The 19830-nt window shown below is 39.7% G+C and overlaps 1 protein-coding gene and 1 long non-coding RNA gene across 4 annotated transcripts in view; one reads left to right on the forward strand and one right to left on the reverse strand.

Moving 5' to 3' along the window:
• The window catches only part of PKHD1L1 (PKHD1 like 1), a gene marked incomplete at its 5' end in the record, with an annotated part of 156499 nt that extends 147536 nt beyond the window's left edge, over positions 1–8963 (forward strand). Inside the window, 5 exons of the mRNA XM_081258904.1 lie at positions 1043–1194; positions 1594–1740; positions 2077–2230; positions 6512–6766; positions 8780–8963. Of these exons, the coding sequence (XP_081115030.1) occupies positions 1043–1194; positions 1594–1740; positions 2077–2230; positions 6512–6759 (701 nt within the window). The 3' untranslated portion in view covers positions 6760–6766; positions 8780–8963. The remainder of the gene's footprint in view (positions 1–1042; positions 1195–1593; positions 1741–2076; positions 2231–6511; positions 6767–8779) is intronic.
• On the reverse strand, positions 2246–19828 carry LOC308630343. 3 transcript variants are annotated; one of them, XR_014017823.1, is made up of 4 exons: positions 19748–19828; positions 4938–5118; positions 3400–3520; positions 2246–3114 (listed from the first exon to the last, which is right to left on the reverse strand). It is a non-coding gene; the product is annotated as an uncharacterized lncRNA (long non-coding RNA). The 3 variants fall into 3 exon arrangements; XR_014017824.1 differs by lacking the exon at positions 2246–3114 and having other exon boundaries at positions 3121–3520; XR_014017825.1 differs by lacking the exons at positions 2246–3114; positions 19748–19828 and adding an exon at positions 10653–10821 and having other exon boundaries at positions 3121–3520.
• Positions 19829–19830: the final 2 nt, after the last annotated feature.

The raw sequence follows: 19830 nt of genomic DNA on the forward strand, positions 1-19830 counted from the left end.
TTCAAATTCCCCAAGAGTGTGATTTTCAAAGTGTCGCGTGAGACCTGCTGCCCGAGAGCGTTGCCTCCTTCTTCCCAAGCACACTAAGCTTCAGGGCTTAGCCTTCATGGAAGAAACTCAATGATTGAAGTCCGTAAGGCATGACTCTGGATGTGGAAGGTGCTAGAATCGTAGGAAGAGTACACCAAAACATCCTGGCTGCGGTTCCTTAAACAATCACTCTGACTACAGTGTATGGAACGGAGTGCAAGAGGGAGAGAATGTATACAAGAAAGCCAGTTTAAAAGCTGTTTTAGTATCTCTGCTGATGATGGGTTAACTAGGATTTGGGCAGTGGGGGCAGATTTAGAAATTGAGAACTGATTAAATGGTGTGGGGAGAGGTGAAGTCGAAGAAGGGTTCAAGCAAGAGTTCCAGGCTTCTGACAAAAGGAGTACAGCATGTAGAGGTGTCCCTTCATAACGTAAGGAGCGTTAGGGGGGCAGTAGGTTGAAGAGGAACTGCCAAGCTAGAAAAAGGGAACAGAAACTACCTACAATGTTAGAATTAACCTTGAAAATTGTCAACGTCCAGAGCAAATAACAATTTTTTGTTAGTAATTTAATGCTAACATTAGCAACTGATTAATTCATACTATAAATTCTATGATGTTAATTATCCTCCCATTCCACAATTAACATTCTATTTTTAAAAAGTGATATGCGATGATAGACATACATGATAGTGCTTCACTTAGACAAAAGATGACATAGGAAAGTAGTTTTCTCAGCATGCTCTCACTCATTTTTCTTGAATTTATTTTATCTACCTTTGTTTTTTCTTTAATTCCAGCTTAAGAAACATATTCTACTGAGTTTTTTATTTTCCTGACCTCCTTAGTATGACTTAGTCATGTTTAGCTCATGTACAGTTAGAGAGCTGTAGAATTGTATAATTTGGATGGAGCAAGCAGCACAAACAAAAATGAAAGTGAGATATTCTCACATGTTCTCACTATTCCATATTCTTATAATCCACATGTCATAACACTGTTTCCTCATAGATCAGATGCAGTTATCTGAACTCCAAGAAATTGCTGGTTCTCTTGGACAAGCTGTAATTTTAGGAAAAACCAGTAGTATCCTTGGATTTAATATCTCTTCCATGTCTATTACCAGTCCTATCCCCAGCCCAAGTGATTCTGGCTGGATTAAGGTAAGAAAATGTGACTAGAAAAATGCATTTTAGCTATTTAAAACGTTGCTTATTTCTTATTTTAACTATTTTTCTATTTCAATACAATAATTTAGAGGGCATGTCTTTCTAATCTATTGTTGGTTATTTTTTTACAGTATTACTAAAATGATAAAGTAGTTGAAAAAGGAGCATATCTTCTAAAAATTATGTATTGGCATAAAATGTGCTTTGCTTTGACTATTTACGACAATGCTTCATATATTTGCTCTAGAGGAAATATTATAATAATATTGACTTAACGTATTAAACATACTTTTAAATAAACAATGATATAACATTTAGCCTGGCTAAGATGAGTTTGCTACTGAATGTACTTTATCATGTGAAAACCACTTCATCACCCATGACCATTTACAGGTGACTGCCCAACCGGTTGAAAGGTTTGCATTTCCTGTTCATCATGTGGCCCTTTTGTCCTCGCTGTCAGTGATCACTCAGCCGGTGGCTACACAGCTGGGACAGCCATTTTCTCAGCAACCTTCCATAAAGGCAGTAGATTCTGATGTAAGTTATGACTCAAAGATTTATTTAAGTGGAAGAATTAAGCTATAAATTCTGGAGGGTGAACCGACTTCACTAATCCTGGTAGACTGGCAACCTAAGGATTGCACTGCCTCTTCAAAGTTGGACTAATATCTATGACTATCACCTTTTACTGTTTTAAAAATGTTTCTTTTCAGTGAATTTGCTCCACTGCCCAAACTCTGTGCAGGAAAAGGAGCTTCTATAGATTTAAAATTTGAAATGAGGCATTAAAAAAAATAAAGTTCCAAATATCTTTCTTAAAAAAAGCATGGGAACAGGACAATTGTTATAATTCTCTACTATTTTTTTCTTTAGGGTAATTGTGTATCAGTTGGGATTACTTCACTGACTTTGAAGGCCGTACTAAAGGACTCCAGTAATAACCAAATCAGTGGTCTTAGTGGAAATACAACAATTCCATTTAGCAGCTGTTGGGCCAACTACACAGACCTTACTCTTCTTAGAACAGGTGAGTGTACTATTTTGGATCCTCACATATATACCCATAAATAGGGACAATTATAATTTCCTTTTAATGAACAAAGCAGTCTATACTACACTGGTCAATAAATTATAGAAATCAGAATGTCTGGCTTACAAAAATATATTTAATATGCAAAACAAAGTGAAAAATAAAATAAGCAATTAAGTGAATTACAACAGGTAACTTGGGCTTCCCTGGTGGCACAATGGTTAAGTATCCGCCTGCCAATGCAGGGAACACGGGTTTGAGCCTTGGTTCAGGAAGATCCCACATGCCGCGGAGCAACTAAGCCTGTGTGCCACAGCTACTGAGCCTGTGCTCTAGAGCCCGTGAGCCACAACTACTGAGCCCGTGTGCCACAACTACTGAAGCCCGCGTGCCTAGAGCCTGTCCTCTGCAACAAGAGAAGCCACCGCAATGAGAAGCCCGCGCACCACAACGAAGAGTAGTCCCCGCTCGCTGCAACTAGAGAAAGCCCGTGTGCAGCAACGAAGACCCACCGTGGCCAAAGATAAATAAATAAATTAATAAATTAAAAAAAAAAAACAGGTAACTTGAGGACATACATCAAAATTATATCATGATTCATATTTTCTTCTTTATCCATGTGTGTATTTTTCTAAATTTTCTTACTATGTATGTATTACATTTATAAGAAGAAAACTTAATATATAGATTTTTCAAATTCAAGAAAAGAAAGGATAATATAGTGTCATATAATTTTAATGGCCCATGCAGAAGTTCAAAGTTGGGCTGGAATGTGGGTTCTAGTCTTTCTGAAAGCCAATGCAAAGGAGAAAACATGAGCATTATCATGATTCACAGTCCTCTGCAGATAGACCAGTTGCTGTGGAGAATCACAACTTGCTCTGAGGTCAGAACAGATGTCTCGTATGAGTTCTCATGAAGTATACTCATGATATCATCAACACATAAATACATGATATCTTCAACAGTAAATACAGTCATAACTTCCACAGTGAGGTTTCTTATATTATCTTCGTGTGGATTGATGGCATAACTCCAACTGGTGAAAGCCTTTCTACCAAGGCAAAAATATGTCCAAAAAACAGGTCTCTATTGATGATAGATTATTCAGTATCGAAAAGAATGAAATACACCATGAGAGAAAACAGCCTTATGATGATGCTTACCCATGGAAGGCAGAAAAATCAGGTCATCAAGGACAACACAGAGCCACTGGATCAATCTCCTCTGAAGTCCAAACAATCCCCAGATTTAACAAATTTGACCTCATCATTAAATAGCTACAAACTGAAAAAAAAAGAAAAAAAAGAAAAGAATGAAATAGACTCCTTGTACTGGAGACAGGCCTCCATTAATCTGTTTACCTCAACCTTTATAGGCCCTAACTCCTGAAAAAGTTTTATTGTGGTCCTCACTCTTCTAACTACTGTTATTTCAAACACACACACACACTAAAGGTCAGAATAAAAGCCAAAGTAAAGAGTAAGAAAAGTTAAAGAATATCTAACAATAATCTGGTTTTTTTTTCCATAAGAACTAAATATCAAAAGCTAAAATCATTCCAAGAGAATTTTTTCCTTATTTGTTGTTTCCTCGTGCTTTGATGATGCCCTACACCAGATAAGTTTGATCTGCCTACTGGGCAACAATATCTCAACCTAGAGTTTGATGGGAATCCAGTGGCAATGAGTTCAACATTGTGTTCTGGGACAAGTACCTGGAGTGTCCAGTAAGCCTGGTGACCAAGGATAGAGCCTAATTCGTTAACAGTCAGCCTAAATGGCGGTAGGACTGGGACCCTTTTATGGGAAATGAGGAACTTGACAAGAACCCTCCCCAGGAAGGTGGACTCAAGAGGTGCACAGTGACAAAGACCCAACCTGATGATCGAGGTCTCCAAACTACCACTTCCAAAGGCAATGTTCCAAAGTAACCAGGGTCACTGGAGTGCTGAAGCAGTAATGTAGGTTTTGACGTTTTTATGATAACAAAATAGTGCTCTCCTTTTATCCAGTATATTTTCTTTAAGAGTTCAAAGCTTCCCTTGGAGTGTCTATCTTATTTGCTATGGAGAACAGTCATTGTTTCTAATTCCCTTGCTTCCTGCCTTCCTTATTTCTTGCTTTCTGTCTTGCTTTTTTTCCATCAAGTGTAGGGTTTCAGTTCTCTGGTCGTGTATAGTAAGGAAGGTCAAATATAGTCATCTCTTTATTATTTTAAAATCAGTTAGCCAGTTTTTAGATTAACTGTAAAACTGCAGTAACAACAAAGCATATGCAAGAAAATGAATAAAGCGTCTTGTAACACTTTCTTGTAGGTATCCCACTTAATTACTGCACTGTGGGAAATCCCCTTGCAGATTAGGCTAGCCTGACCGTGTGGCACCACACCCTCTTCTACTTATAGCTCCGTAAAGAGCAAGGCAGTGGCCAGCGGGTAGAGAAGGCATGGGTTGTAGTTTCTCACACAGAAAATAAAAATGTGAGAATTAGGTAAGAAAAAAGTGGAAGAAGAAAATAAACAGCTGAGACTGCATCTTTTGAGCAATCTGGATTAAAATAATATTACTAAAGGATAATAACATTTGGGACACGATTATTTAGCAACCTATGTGATACACAGCGCTTGTTTCAGTTTCTAATGCTACTTAACAAACCAGCCCTAAATCTGATGGCTCAAAACAACAATGATTTCATTTGCTCACAATAATGTGGGTCAGGAATTTGGGATGGTTCGTCTCTGTTTGATGATGTCTGGGCCTTCAGCTGGGATGGCTTGATTGGAGTCGTGTCACTGAGGTTTTGATCTTGGATTTTGGCTGAGTTCTTCACTTCTCCTCCATGGAATGGCCTCTCCACTAGCCTAGCTTGGCATTCCTCACAATTCTGCAGGAGAAAAAAACATAAAAACAAAGCAAAAATGTCTAAATTCTTCACACACCAAAATCTTTAAGAAAAAATATACCTGCCACAAAAATTCAGTTTTTTCAAACTGAAAAAAAAGGCAAGACTTAAAAACACCATTGTCATGAATTGTAACAGTGGCAGAATATTCTACGGAACAATGTCTATCCACCTTGAAAGTTATAGAATGCATTGCTATAGAAAGCACAATGTGGTCAATACATTCTCTCCTGAAAAAGAAAAGACGAATGAAAACAGAAATTATTTTTTTAAGATAATAGAAAAAACAGAAGAATGAAAACTTTGGAATTATGCCAAGTATTGCACATTCTGCTCTGTATGGTAACTACTGTTTTGTTTTTTTTTTAGTTTGGCAGTTCACTTTATTTTTATTTATTTATTTTTTTACATCTTTATTGGAGTATAATTGCTTTACAATGTTGTGTTAGTTTCTGCTGTATAACAAAGTGAATCAGCTATATATATACATATGTCCCATATCCCCTCCCTCTTGCGTCTCCCTCCCTCCCACCCTCTCTATCCCACCCCTCTAGGTGGTCACAAAGCACGGAGCTGATCTCCCTGTGCTATGCGGCTGCTTCCCACTAGCTATCTATTTTATGGTAACCACTATTAATGATAGCAGTAGTCCAAGAAGAAATTATGTCATGGAAAAATCTATTGGTTAACTGATATTCAAAACTATGGGAAGATTTAACATATGGATTAAGAAATATTTAGATGAGTGTTTCACACTCTAAATATATCTAACATGTGTTTCCTCAAGCTTGTCTACCTTGGGTAAAAGGAAAGGAATCATGATCTTGCAACATGAAAATAGCGTCTGACTTAAAACAAATGTGGAAAACAGTTAAAACTGGTTGAGTCTAAGTTGAGGGCATATGGATGTTTGTGGTACTATGCTTTCAACTCTTACGTTTGAAATTTTTCAAAATAAAAAGTTCAGTATGCATCCCCACCTCCCCCAACTGAGGCTGCAGCTTCTTCACTCCTCGGTCAAGTGTACGGGGATCAGACAGAGGTTCAGCACCCTCACCTCCCTTCCCTACTGTCCTTCATTTCAAACAGCCTCTGGGCACTAGGAAAGAACCCCTAAGAAGTAGGTACTGATGCTGCAGAAAGAAAATCTACCCAGAGTCCTCCTGCCCATAGTTGTTGGGCAGATAGAACGCTTCTGACTCTGAGACCCTCTCTACACTTGTTTATACTTTAATTTATTTGACTCAATTTCCATAAATACTTCGTTAGGGGTTATACAGTATTTGTAAGTCAATGAAAACCCAACTGGAAGTGTACGAAAACAAACAAATAATAAAAGGAAGTCAGACACTGTGATGATTTTTTTTTGCCCTAGGAAAAAACTTTAAGATTGAATTTATCCTGGATGACGTCGTTCAGGTGGAGTCCAGGACTTTCAGCCTAGCTGCACAGTCTGTCTCTAGCAGTGGCAGTAGTGGCAGCGGCGGTGGCAGCAGCAGCAGCAACAGCAACGTGTCTACTGTGGGCACCGCTGCCCAGATAGTGACTACAGTAGTTAGCTGTCTGGTGGGAAGAGTGTTGCTCTTGGAAATATTTACGACTGCAGTTTTGATTTTGAACTGAATTCTCGGTAAGCACAGTTCACTTTTTCTATGTTTGTCTCCACATACTGAGGTACCAGAAAATGTTTACTAAATAAAGACTGAGTGCAGTATAGCACCACAGACAGAAAGACACGATCTCAGCCACTGAGAAAGTTAGAGCTTCAATGGTAGAGACAAGACCACCCTACGGAAATGTTATTCACACTGCAGGATGGCGTATAAGAGTGCGGGGAATGAGAAATGCAGGTTACATCAGGACTCTTTCAGTTGCAAAGGGCAGAAGCTCAGCTCCAATTGGTTTAGGCAGTAAAGTGAACTCACTTAACTGAGAAGTCCAGAAGTAGTCTGATTTCTGCCACAGTGAGAACCAAGGGCTCAAATGACATCATCTAGAACCTGTGTCTCTCCGTCTCTCAGCTTCATTCTTCTTGGTGGCAGATTCACTCCCAGGCAGACTCTTCATCAGGCACCCCAACCCTCATGGTACAGGTACCACCAGCATCTTCATGTTTACAGTCTACTGGCCCAACAGCTAATCCAGAAAGAGCAAACCTCTTTCCCATCACTTCCAGCAAAAGTCCCAAAGCTATGTCATTGACCTGGCTTGGGCCACATACCCATTCCTGAGCCATTCGCTGTGGCCACGAGTTGCCGTGAATTTGAGATGGGGTAATAATTTAGAAGAATACTGAAGTACTTCAGTAGTAGAAGCCAAGACTAGATTTTAAATTTAAAAATAAATAAGGTCAGGATGAAAGGAAACAATAAGGCCGGTTCTGGGAGTAGCAGAACAACTGGAGGCTGGGACTTCAGGAAGAAATAATCCGTTCTTCCCTCCTCATGGTAGAAACTAATTAGAAACCAGCTGTCAAGGGAGAAGGACGGTTTGAAGAGACCCAGCCCTGGCCTCTTAAAGCTAATATAGCAGGGTGGGTTTGGAGCCGAGGGACAAAAGGTAAAGACCAACACACAGGTTATTGTATTTTAATGCCTGTTTTCCTGTCTCCAGAATTCTAATAAAAGTAAAACTTGTTGTCTATTTTATAATAGCGTGATAGGTATTGCTTAAGTTCATTTGTTTCTTCCCAGAAGCATTAAAATATAAGGTATAAGTACTCCTTATTATATATTTGTTCATTTTGTGTTTCCTCACTAAATGCATTTTTTTCCTAATTATCTTCACTGACTTTCTTCCTACTTGTACTTGACAACTTTGGGATTTTACAAAATTCAGAAAATTCTATTTTCAAGTCATTAGTAAATGATATTCTTCTTGGTGTTTTTTAGGACATTTTTTCCAGATAAAAAGTTAATCAACAGCTTCCCCTTTGCTACTAAATAATCTATCATTCTTCAGTTAAGACATAAGAAGACTTAAACACTATTGTCTTAGTCCTTTCAGGCTGCTATAACAAAATACCAAAGACTGAGTGGCTTAAAAACAACAGAAATTTATTTCTCACAATTCTGGAGGCCAAAGTCTGAGGTCAGGATGCCAGCATGGTCAAATGAGGCCCCTCTTCTGGGTTGCAGACTTGTCACTGTATCTTTACATAGTTAAGGGGGGGTTCTGTGGGGTCGCTTATAAAAATACTAATCCCATTCATGAGGGCTCCACCCTCAAGACCTAAGCACCTGTCAAAGGCTCTACCTCCTAATACCGTCACATTGGACATTAGGCTTTAAAATATATGAATTTGGGGGTGGGGCACGTTCAAATCATAACCCATTGATGAAATGAAATTATGGGTTTTTTATAACTTTGAATTCTGAATTAACAGTATTTTACTTTTAAGAGCGTTATGAAATTACACTAAATAAAATGACAAAACTTGAATGTGAAAAATACAATATATAAGCACCACTATTCTCTCTCCATGGTTCCACACAAAGGCACATTAAATTGGTAAACTCTGAAATACTAAGTTTTGCCTTATTAACCATACCATGAAATATTAGAAAAAGTTAAAATTAATAAAACATATTTTAATATCACACTATATTTTCTTAAAAATATTTGTATTGTTTTCGCTTTTCAGGAAGTAACTGAAGTGCTATTCTGAAGAACAGGTTGAAAACACAAATACAAGAACTGCTTATTTAAGAGCTATTTTGTTGCACAACAAGAAAAAGTCTGTAGCATTTTCAAGAAAATATACTAAAAATATTTTTGTAATATATAAAATGTATTACTTAGTTTTAATCACAAAAATCAAATTTCTTCAAAATACAAATTTCTTTTGATTCCTTATGTTTGTATGTACTTATTTCATCAAAAAATAATAAAACTTTTAGAAATTTTTGATTTGTAAGCAGATATACCACCTCCAAGTTGCTGTACCAACAAATCATGAAATACTTTAAAGAGTTGAAAGAGCTTTCTAGTTTTGACTTAACTTCTTTAGATCAGATTGGAAGCATTCTGAATTTTTGTATGTACTGGGGGATCTGTTTTTCTCTATCCATTCATAAGATTCTAATTTTCAAAGATCTAAGCCATTTTAATTTCTAAGGATTTTGGAGAAATGAGATTGTTTTAGACAATCTCATTTCAGATTGTCTAAGGTGCTGTTTTTCAGATCCACAGGAATCCCAGGAATTCTAGATTATCCTTGATTTCTGGGCCTGCCAACCCTGGCCAGTCGTCTAGGAAGAGTTTCATTGGTGTCGCTTGTTTGAACAAGTCCAGACTCCTCTGCTTACCCCTCCTTCCCACTCAAAACTGTGACTATTAAGAGTGTGACCTGGGCTTCCCTGGTGGCGCAGTGGTTGCGAGTCCGCCTGCCGATGTGGGGGACACGGGTTCGTGCCCCAGTCCGGGAAGATCCCACATGCCGCGGAGCGGCTAGGCCCGTGAGCCATGGCCGCTGAGCCTGCGCGTCCGGAGGCTGTGCTCCGCAACGGGAGAGGCCACAACAGTGAGAGGCCCGCGTAATGCAAAAAAAAAAAAAAAAAAAAAAAAGAGTGTGACCTCCTGCAACCCAAGGCTACACCAGAAGAAATACTTATTTTCAAGAGGATAAAATTAGGGAATGCAAAAAAAAAAGCCACAAATTAATGTAGCTAAACTAAACAAAAGCTCTCATACTATAAAAATTGCACTTTTTACTCAGAAAAGTCTAAAGGAAATGCTATATTTAGAGGAATAACCCCAATCGAGGCTTTGTGGCCATGTCCTGAGCAAGTAGACTTGGTATTCACAAAAGTTACCTTCCAGCAAGTGACACTCAGGAAGCATTTGGAACAGCTGAGAGAATTCAAGGAAACCCAGAGCTTTTTCTACTGTGAACCATTTCCTAAAATGCTCGCCCCAGGTCATTGTTAACCTTGCTTAACAAAAAATTATTAACATTTACCATGTAGTAAATCCAAATGTCTTTGTATATATTTGGCATTTTGTTCAGTCAAACAAACATCTACTTAACATTTGCTAGATACCAGGCATTCTAGTGAGAAGACTACAAGGAATAAGATGCTGTCTTCACCTTCCAAGAGTCTACAAGGTAGTTGAGGAAATAGTGGTGGAAAAGGTGATACACAAAACACAGAGATACAGTATCATATGTGAGAGAAAGAGACATAGGGTGCTGTAGGGGCACAGAGGAGGGGCACTTGGCTGGGGGTAGGAGCATCCTGTGAGGATGGAGATGGATGAGGGACAGATTGCAGAAGAATATGATGCCTGAGACGAGTGGTGAGGAATAAAGCATGCGATTAGCCAAGGAAGAGTGTCCTGACAGAAGGTGTGGTGGTGAGAACAAAGGCTGAAATACCATTAGATAGTGAGTTCCTTGAAGGCAGTAAGGCTCTTCCTTAGTAAGCATTTAGTAAGCATTAGTATTAGGCTATTCCTTAGTAAGCATTTCTCTTGCCCTCTTACGAAACGTCTGGCACTAGTAGATGCAGACTCACTGTTTAGTGGATGAATGAAGCACGGAGCACGGGGAAATCAAGAAGCCGTCTCACGTTACTGGAGCACCAGTACACTCCCTTCAGTAGGAACAGCTTTCATGTCCAGAGAGCACGAATTAGACCACACCACTAGAGGACTCTCATACTTCCCTCAGTTCCAACCTCAGAGGGGTGAGAAAGCTCTACCACTAAAATGGGGAGGAGGAGAGAGAGACCCAACAAGAAAGACTTAAAAATCAAGTTTTCTAATGCAAATTCAGTTTACTCTCCATTTCAGGACATTTCCTTTCACTGAGAAAACTAAATTCCAAGAACTACAATTGTAGCATCTATGGAACAAATTCCTGCATTCGGTTTCTGGGAGATACAAAAATATTCTTCACATGTGAACACTGTGAAAGCCACAAAATTGGCCACTATCTGTAGTCCTTTCTTACCTCAAGTTTTAATTCAGTCCACTGGAAACTTTTTGTCAAAAATTTTCCATAGATGTTTAATAAAGAACTTTTCTAACGTAACAGAGCAAGAGCTTGTGGGCCTGCGGCACAAAAAGCCAAACTCTGACGGGATGTTTGCTGCAAAGTAAGGATTTATTTGCAGGATGCCAAGCAAAGAGAAAGGGCAGCTCATGTTCAAAAGACTCACAAACTCCCCGATGGTTTTAAGCAAGTGTTAGGGGAGAGGGTCTTAGGATGCCTGATCAGCTCCTGGACATTCTGGCTCATTGGTTGGTGGTGAGGTGATGTTTCCGGAATCTCATTGGTTGGTGGCTCCAGTCAGTCTGGGGTCTATGTGCTTGTGGTCAGCATGTAGTTACCATCCTCCACTGGGTGGGTGGGGCGGATCTTAGTTTTTACTAAACAACTCATAGATATGCATCTGATTGTTATTTATATTCCTTCAGCAGGAACTAGGTGTGGAGTCCTGTGACTCTGTTCTAATCATTAACTGCTCCAGTCTGCTCTTTGGAACTTAGTGAAGGCCTAGGAGCCTAAAGCCTTTTTTCTGCAAATAAGAAATGGGGGACATGGAGGGGCTTTTGTACCTGGGAAGGCCCCACAGGGTTCTGCTTGGTTTCACTCCCCCTTTTTCTTTGATACTCCTCCATCCTGAGGGGAACAGGGGTGGGACAAGAAAGGGAATAAAGTTTTAGATAGATTAACCATAAACTTCGCAGGGGAGCTCGGTTTAAAGGGGACTGGGTTTCACTAATACAAGTCATTGGAGAATAAAAGGAATTTCTAAATTTTTGCTTCTTAGCCACAGACTTTGTTAAAAAGTTCCTGATTTAACTTCTTTAGGTTTCTGGCTGTCTGCTTTTAAAATTTTTCTAAAGTTATTATAGTACATACCCATAATTATTTATGCCAGATAAATTACAATTTTAACTACTAGTTTTTAAAATGCCTAATTGTTAAAAATCCGTGGGCAATATGGCTTCACATAGCCTTCAGTCACAAGCTGGACACTTTTTTTTTTTTTTAAATAATGTTTCTCTGAATAATCCTGTCTTAGAAATTTGTGTTTAAATTTTTAAAAATACTTCTAAACGTAACAAGTGGGTATTTCGCTGTTGAGCAAGTCATTTAAAAATACTTTGTGTGTTAGTACTGTTTCTCCAGGACCTGAAAGATTCATAAAGTAAATATGATGTTCCCATTTTGGTCAATATAAGGAAGAGAGAATAAAGAGGTAGTAAGAATATCTTCCTGTATTTCTGATAATAAGCAAAACATTTATATCTTGTACTATTGTCTCTACTCTTTTCTCAGCTGTATCACCTTCTGATCATTGCAATGATTTCTAGGTGGTCTACCTACTTTTACCTCTTCTCCATTTTATCCTGAAGAGTGCTAGCTAAAATACTACTAGTACTTCTACTACTAGTAATAACAATAATTAAAGATTTACCACATCTTTACTACACTGAGTGTTCTACGTGGACTCTTTCCTTACATTTATGCTATGAAGATATTATCCCCTTTTCCAGATGAGGAAACAATACATAAAAAGATTAAATTAAATGCCCCAGTTCACAGAGCTTTTAATGGTAAAGCTGGGATTCGAATCTAACTCCAGATCTCAGCTCCAACATTTAATTGCCTCCCACTTTTCCCCAAGCAGGAGAAAGTGTTTCACTGTGAAGAGAGTTTTTAGAAAAACATATTTAGGTCCCAATTCATGTTCAAACTCTAGTTTAAATTTTACCACCTCTATGCCCTCAGGCAAGTTCTTAGTCTCCTTTATTTTCAGTATCTTCACCTATAAAATGTGGCAAATATCTACCTTGCAGTGTGGTATTTGAGGACCGATTATCATATATAAGGCACCTAACCCAGTGCCCAACAGGTGGTAAGCTCTCAGTAAAAGGTAGCCACTCCTGTTATCGTTATACCCTAATGTTGCCTATATTATGTCATTCGCTGGCCCATAAACCATTAGGCTCCTTATTGTTCCAGAACAGTACCTAGCATGTAATGAACACAATGTGAGTGTTAATTATTAGAATCACTGGCCAGGTACAGGGCCACGAAGAACAAAGACTTTCTCAGCAGTGAGTGCAGCGAGAAATGACCAATTTGTGTACAGTGAGGTTTTTTTTTTTTCCGGTACGCGGGCCTCTCACTGCTGTGGCCTCTCCCATAGCGGAGCACAGGCTCCGGACGCGCAGGCTCAGCGGCCATGGCTCACGGGCGCAGCCGCTCCGTGGCATGTGGGATCCTCCCGGACCGGGGCACGAACCCGCGTCCCCTGCATCGGCAGGCGGACTCTCAACCACTGCGCCACCAGGGAAGCCCTGTACAGTGAGTTTTTATAAACAATCTTGTGGCATATTCTAGGAACTTTCCTTAAAAGATGGCTATTATGCATCCCTTTGCCCTTCCTCATCCTTTCCTGTTTTTCCCGCCTAATGGAGCAAGACGTCTCCTTGCACCAGGAAAACAAATGCCAGCCCCTTTTGGGAGGGTATAGAGAACTCAGGTAAAAACAGTTTGGGCCCCTGACCATACCAGCCTTTTCTTTTTCAGGGTTTCATTGCTACTCGGCCAGAGTCCTAATCCTAACTGATACATCTTCTGGTTTCATCAGATTCTTGAGGTGGCAAAACATGAAAGGAACAAGAGAATAGGGAATTCATCCTTTCTACAGGGGGAGGTGGGCAGAGGCAATGCCAGGGCAAGGAAATTGTTTCAAATAGCTCATACATTTTTTATTTTTTTATTTTTTTGGCTGTGTTGGGTCTTGGTTGCTGCGCGCGGGCTTTCTCTAGTTGCGGTGAGCAGGGGCTACTCTTCGTTGCGGTGTGTGGGCTTCTCACTGCGGTGGCTTCTCTTGTGGAGCACAGGCCCTAGGCGTGTGGGCTTCAGTATTTGCAGCTTGCGGGCTCTAGAGCGTAGGCTCAGTAGTTGTGGTGCACGGGCTTAGTTGCTCTGTATCATGTGGGATCTTCCCGGACCAGGGCTCGAACCCGTGTTCCCTGTATTGGCAGGCAGATTCTTAACCACTACACCACCAGGGAAGTCCCAGCTCATACACTTTTGAAGTTATTATCTGTATCCTCCAAAACAGAGATGCTTAAACCTTGATCTGAATCCATGTGTATTTGGTTTGGGAAACCCATCAGAAACCACTGGAGGGGAACTTCCCAGGTGGCCCAGTGGTTAAGAATCTGCCTGCCAATGCAGGGGACACGGGTTTGATCCCTGGTCCGGGAAGATCCCACATGCCGTGGAGCAACTAAGCCCATGTGCCACAACTACTGAGCCTGTGCTCTAGAGCCCGCAAGCCACAACTACTGAGCCCACGTGTTGCAACTACTGAAGCCCGTGTGCCTAGAGCCTGTGCTCTGCAACAAGAGAAGCCACCGCGATAAGAAGCCCGCGCACTGCAACGAAGAGTAGCCCCGGCTCGCCGCAACTAGAGAAAGCCCGTGCGCAGAAACAAAGACCAAACACAGCCAAAAATAAATAAATAAATTTAAAAACATTAAAAAAAAAAAAAAAGAAACCATTGGAGGGTCACACCCTTCTTGCATTCTCATCAGTGGGCATTTTCAGCTTCCTCAGGTTGGCACCAGCTGACAAGAAGTGTGCAGTCTCTAGTGAAAGAAACATAAAGATTTATCCCCACCAACTTTGCCTCCCCAGAGAGTAGCTACACACACAATGTGTAAGACCAAAAAAGAAGGGGCCTGCTGTCAGTGTTATAGTAGGTATTGATACTCGAATACTTGTGGGCAGTCTGCCCAGCTACAAACCTCTTACCACACTAGTTGCAGGCTTTGATACACTACTCTAGTTATTATGATCAGATCATGCTAAAATTAGAAAGCTCTTTAGGAAAAACTGTTCTTCCAGGAATTCTGTTTACCCTTGACAAGCTGATTTTATTAGGAAAATTCCTTTCAGTTAAGGGCTGTGTGTTCTATTGATTCCTCTAACATGCTTAGCACACACTGTGCCCATGGTAAGTGTTGAGTAAACTGTTTAATCAAGCAAGTGAATAGACAGCATGATGAAACTTTTCCTCTATGAGATTTTTGAGATAAAGAAATCCTACCAAAATATAACAGGAATTGCACTTTACCTTGACTTACTGCCTTAACATTTCAAATAACAGTGTATAAAATCCACACCCAGTTAGAGACCACTAGTTACGACTGCCATGGTAATGGGCTCTGTGCCTATGAGCAGAAAAAAATAATTCCTTTTGGGCAGGATACTTATGAGTGTGTCTGGCTATGTGGCAAGATATTTTCCTTTGGTTTTTCTTGAGAGTAGTGTATGTATTTAAGCAAATGATCCTTCATACATGTAAATTCTCCCTGGGAAGAGAGAAAATAAATAAGTTCTTTATACTGAAAACTTCTAGGATGATTATAATATGGATTTAATTCTCACTTATAAAGGGTTTAATTTCAAATAAAAATTAGGGCAAGGAATACATATTTCACTGTGAAGAGGTAATTTTCACTGTATGAAATGTACATCTTATACAGACAAATGCCTTTAACAAGAATTGCTGATGTGTCTAATATTTTAAAGGGCCAGAGGTGGTCAGAGAAGGATCCAAGAGCAGCACTTTGAAATTAAGAGATTAAAAAGCAACAGTCAAGGGACTTCCCTGGCGGTCCAGTGGGTAAGACTCCTTGCTTCCACTGCAGGGGCTGCGGGATCGACCCCTGGTCGAGGAACTAAGATCCCACACACTGTGCAGCCAAAAAAAAACAAAAACAAAAACAAAAAGCAACAATCGAGACACGTGTCCTCCTAAGTGAATTTGCATTAATGGACAACAACAAATCTCTATTTTGAACAGGAGCGTTAGCATGAAGAAGTATGTGCTTGAAAAATATTTCTATTAATCATGTGGTGATGTACTGAGCTGAACTAGAGGATCAAAGATCATTATGATAATCCTGGTGTGCTAAAATAATAGACACTGAGAAGAAGAAATGGACAAAATTTGGCAACAGATACTATTTTGAGAAAAATATCCAGTGAGTAGTGAGAAACAGCATGGAGAGGGAAGGGTAGGTCTGTAGGTGCTTTTGTTCTAATAGCTGCTCTTTGACTCTATATCTTTTTTTTTTTTACAACTTTATTGGAGTATAATTGCTTCACAATGGTGTGTTAGTTTCTGCTTTATAACAAAGTGAATCAGTTATACATATACATCTTTAAAGCAAAGAGGCAAAGGAGGTGGGGGGTGAAATCAGAGCGCAGCTTCAAAGTTGAGTGTTCCTTCCTCTTTTCCCCTTTTTAACGTGTTACTAATAAATATGTCTATTTCTGCTTGCTGATGACACAAAATTCACCTCTGTTTTCCTTAGAAGCACTGCTCCTTGTTGTGAGCTAAAAGAAGATTCAGGGACTTGAAGAGGATAAACCTGTACGCCTAAGAGCTTTCATTGATTTTATTGCTTTGTTTCCAACACATTTCCATGTACATTATGCCACTTACTTTGCCAAATAAATCCATAAGGCAGGAATTATTAGCCTGATTTTGCAGGTGAGAAAAGGCTCAAACTTGTTCAAGATCAAAGCCGTAATGTCCATCATGCTGTAGCTGAATGGAGTAGGCTTTCATTGTTGATTCAGTGTTGCTTTAAGTTTTCAATTCACATGTTATAAACTGTTATGTTATATTGGTTGAATGAATCATATTTACTGTTAGAAATAATAAATGGCATTAGATTGCCAGGCCTGCTCAGATCAAGTCTACTTAACTCATAATATAGCTGAATTATATTATAGCTCTGATAACAATATGGACAGTGCCAAGAGGTATTACATTGCTGAAACTCACTACTGAAACACAATAATGAAGAGTTCACCCCATTTTTTCATATGAATCCATTTCTAAAAAAAGACATGGATTATTTTTCTCCATTCCTATCCAGGCATCTTCTGAAGGGACTTGGTTAACTCTTAATTATTCTTAAACCTTGGGTCTTCCTGTATTTAGCAATAAAAATTACTAATTGAAGATATGCTATAGAAACAATGATGAAACATATTTATTTAAATGCTTCACAGAATGTTAATTTTCTTTTAATAGAAAAGAAATTAAAAAGCTGCTTCAGGGTTTTTGGTTTCTCTATTAAGCAATTGGTCCTAACTATTAAATGGTGATTATGGATATTAAAAAATAAATTATGGTTTTCCATAATATTAAAATGTACTATTTTGAAAGCAAGCAAAATTCTCTAGAAGAGAAAGATCAATAAATCAATCCATTAAAATTATCACCAGATAATCCTTTGCTTTCAAATGTGTCTGTTCAAAACTGTCACTCTATAAGCTACAAGGCTTTGTTTTGCTTGATCAAGAAATGAATGTGACTTTATGATCCGTATTCAACCGTGAACAGCTGCTCATCAATAAAAAGCCATTAATGTCCAAGTCAGAACAGCAGGTCTAAGATTGTGCTTAAAGAAAAAACCATCCCTTTACTGAAAAGCCAGGGAACTGAGTTGGGGAAGACCTGGAAGCCCTGGGCTGTGTTTGCAAGGTCTGCCCTACCTCCCAGGCAGGGATGGGAGGTCAGTTGACAAGACACTACTCAGAGCCAGCTGGAGAATTCAGAACAAGGAAGCCTATCCAGGCTTTGAACTGGGAGAGTAAGTGGTGTGTTGGAAGCTGATAGAATGAAAATAATCAAGCTGGTGATTGGGCAGGCCAATCAAAAGACTTAAAGTGGGCAAAATGGTCCTGACACAGAGCAGGTATAATTAACTGTACCCCATGAAAAAGAGGCAATCCAAAAAGAAATATTTCATATATCAAGTTCTATCCCTTATGCTCCTCCCACTTGACATTTGGTGGTCCTCCTCCCCACTCCACCCAAGCCTTGGGCAGAGAACAGGACTTCAAATTGCACACTGCCAAGAGTGGTCCCCAAGCAAGACCCCAAATTATGGCACTTATGATCCCCAATTATGGGATTACTACTCAACAACTGAAGATGATTTTTAAATATTCTTTTATAGGTTTTGTTTTTTTTTTTTTTTGCGGTACGCAGGCCTCTCCTGTTGTGGCCTCTCCCGTTGCGGAGCACAGGCTCCGGACGCACAGGCTCAATGGCCATGGGTCACGGGCCCAGCCGCTCCGCAGCATGTGGGATCTTCCCGGACCGGGGCACGAACCCGCATCCCCTGCAGCTGCAGGCGGACTCTCAACCACTGCGCCACCAGGGAAGCCCTATAGGTATTTTTAAAGTAAATTTTAAGTTTGCAGTCTTTAGCAAGCTTTCTGTTTGTTTTGTTGTTGCGCTGGAAAACAAGTATTCACTATTTGTTTCTAGAAAAATATATACCTTTTGTTTCATTTGCAAATGGAAAATTTAATAAAGAAAACTGAGGAATAATTTTTACAGAAAGGAAGAAAAGACCATAGGGATATAATAAATAACCTGAAGCAAAGATACACGTCACTAAGGAAAAGCATTTTGAAAACATGTTCATATCAAGATGTAAACTAGCCTGGATTTTTGATTTTGGGAATCAAAAAAAAATTCTAGAAATTTTGAATTATTGGAATTTAGGCATTTGAAGAGTTTAAGGGCTAGAACAGGTGTTTAAGGGACTGTGGAGGGTCAAGTGGACTTAGGGAGCTGTAGTTGCTGGGAATGATTTAGTAGTAATGCAGTACTAGTAGCAGGCAGTAAGAGCTCTTATTTAAGAACGCTTGCTATGCACCAGGCTCTGCCCTAAGAGCTTTGTAAGCATTGACCATGAAGTAGGCACTATTATGGCCATTTTACTGATGAGGAAACTGAAGTTTAGGGATATAATAACTTATCCAAGGTTACACAGAATAATTCCAGATCAAAGTAATAAACATTCTTTTTCTTCCCCTCCTGAGGATAAACAAGTTAAATTATTAATAGAAATGTGGTATAGACTGGGGTGGGGGGAGGGAGTGGAGGTACTGGAAAGTTAAGTGGGTAGGTAAGTGCTGGTCAGGGTGACAGAACAAAGGTAGTTGTAGCCAAAAAAGAGGTTAAAAAAAAAAAAAAGGCTGGTTGAGGAACAATTTGCATGAACAGCTTTCAGTCTTTGACCAGTATAAACTTCTAACCTCCCTCACCAGTCACGTTACAACAGTGGAGCAGATACTTTTCTGAGGGCCCCTTACCCACAATAGCAAAGGATCCTAGTCTTTTAACAGCATACAGGATGAAAAGAAACAAAAAACAATCAGGTTTCAAAGAGAGAACCATAGAAAAAGAACACCTTAATTTGGAAAAGTGGCTAGCTCGGTAAGTAAGCCAGGAACAAATGCAGGGACACGGTGAAGTGCCACTTTTTAACTTCCAGTTAAAGGAAATTCAATCAAAAATTACCAGCAAGAGCCTAAATTCTGAATTAAACTCAGCGCTTCGCACCCCTAAAGTTGTGGAATGATTGAGATCTGGCCAGATCCATCATCTTGAGACAGCTACGACTCCCTCATTTTTTGCAATCTAAACACGTATTTCTCTTGGTCCCATCTGGTAGAGGGATTCTGTGGGTTTAAGGAAAGGGGGCATGGTTGGAGCGGAGGCACTGTGTATAGAAACTAGAGCAACACGAGACGAGCCCAGACACTCACCAAAAAAACAGCCCGTATAGCCAGCGACGGTCACAAAAATCCTACTCCTGACGAAGCCCAGGCAGCTGCCACGCCGGCCTCCG

Source organism: Mesoplodon bidens, assembly GCF_964165515.1.
Source record: "Mesoplodon bidens genome assembly, chromosome: 16".
NCBI classification, from domain to species: domain Eukaryota; kingdom Metazoa; phylum Chordata; class Mammalia; order Artiodactyla; family Ziphiidae; genus Mesoplodon; species Mesoplodon bidens.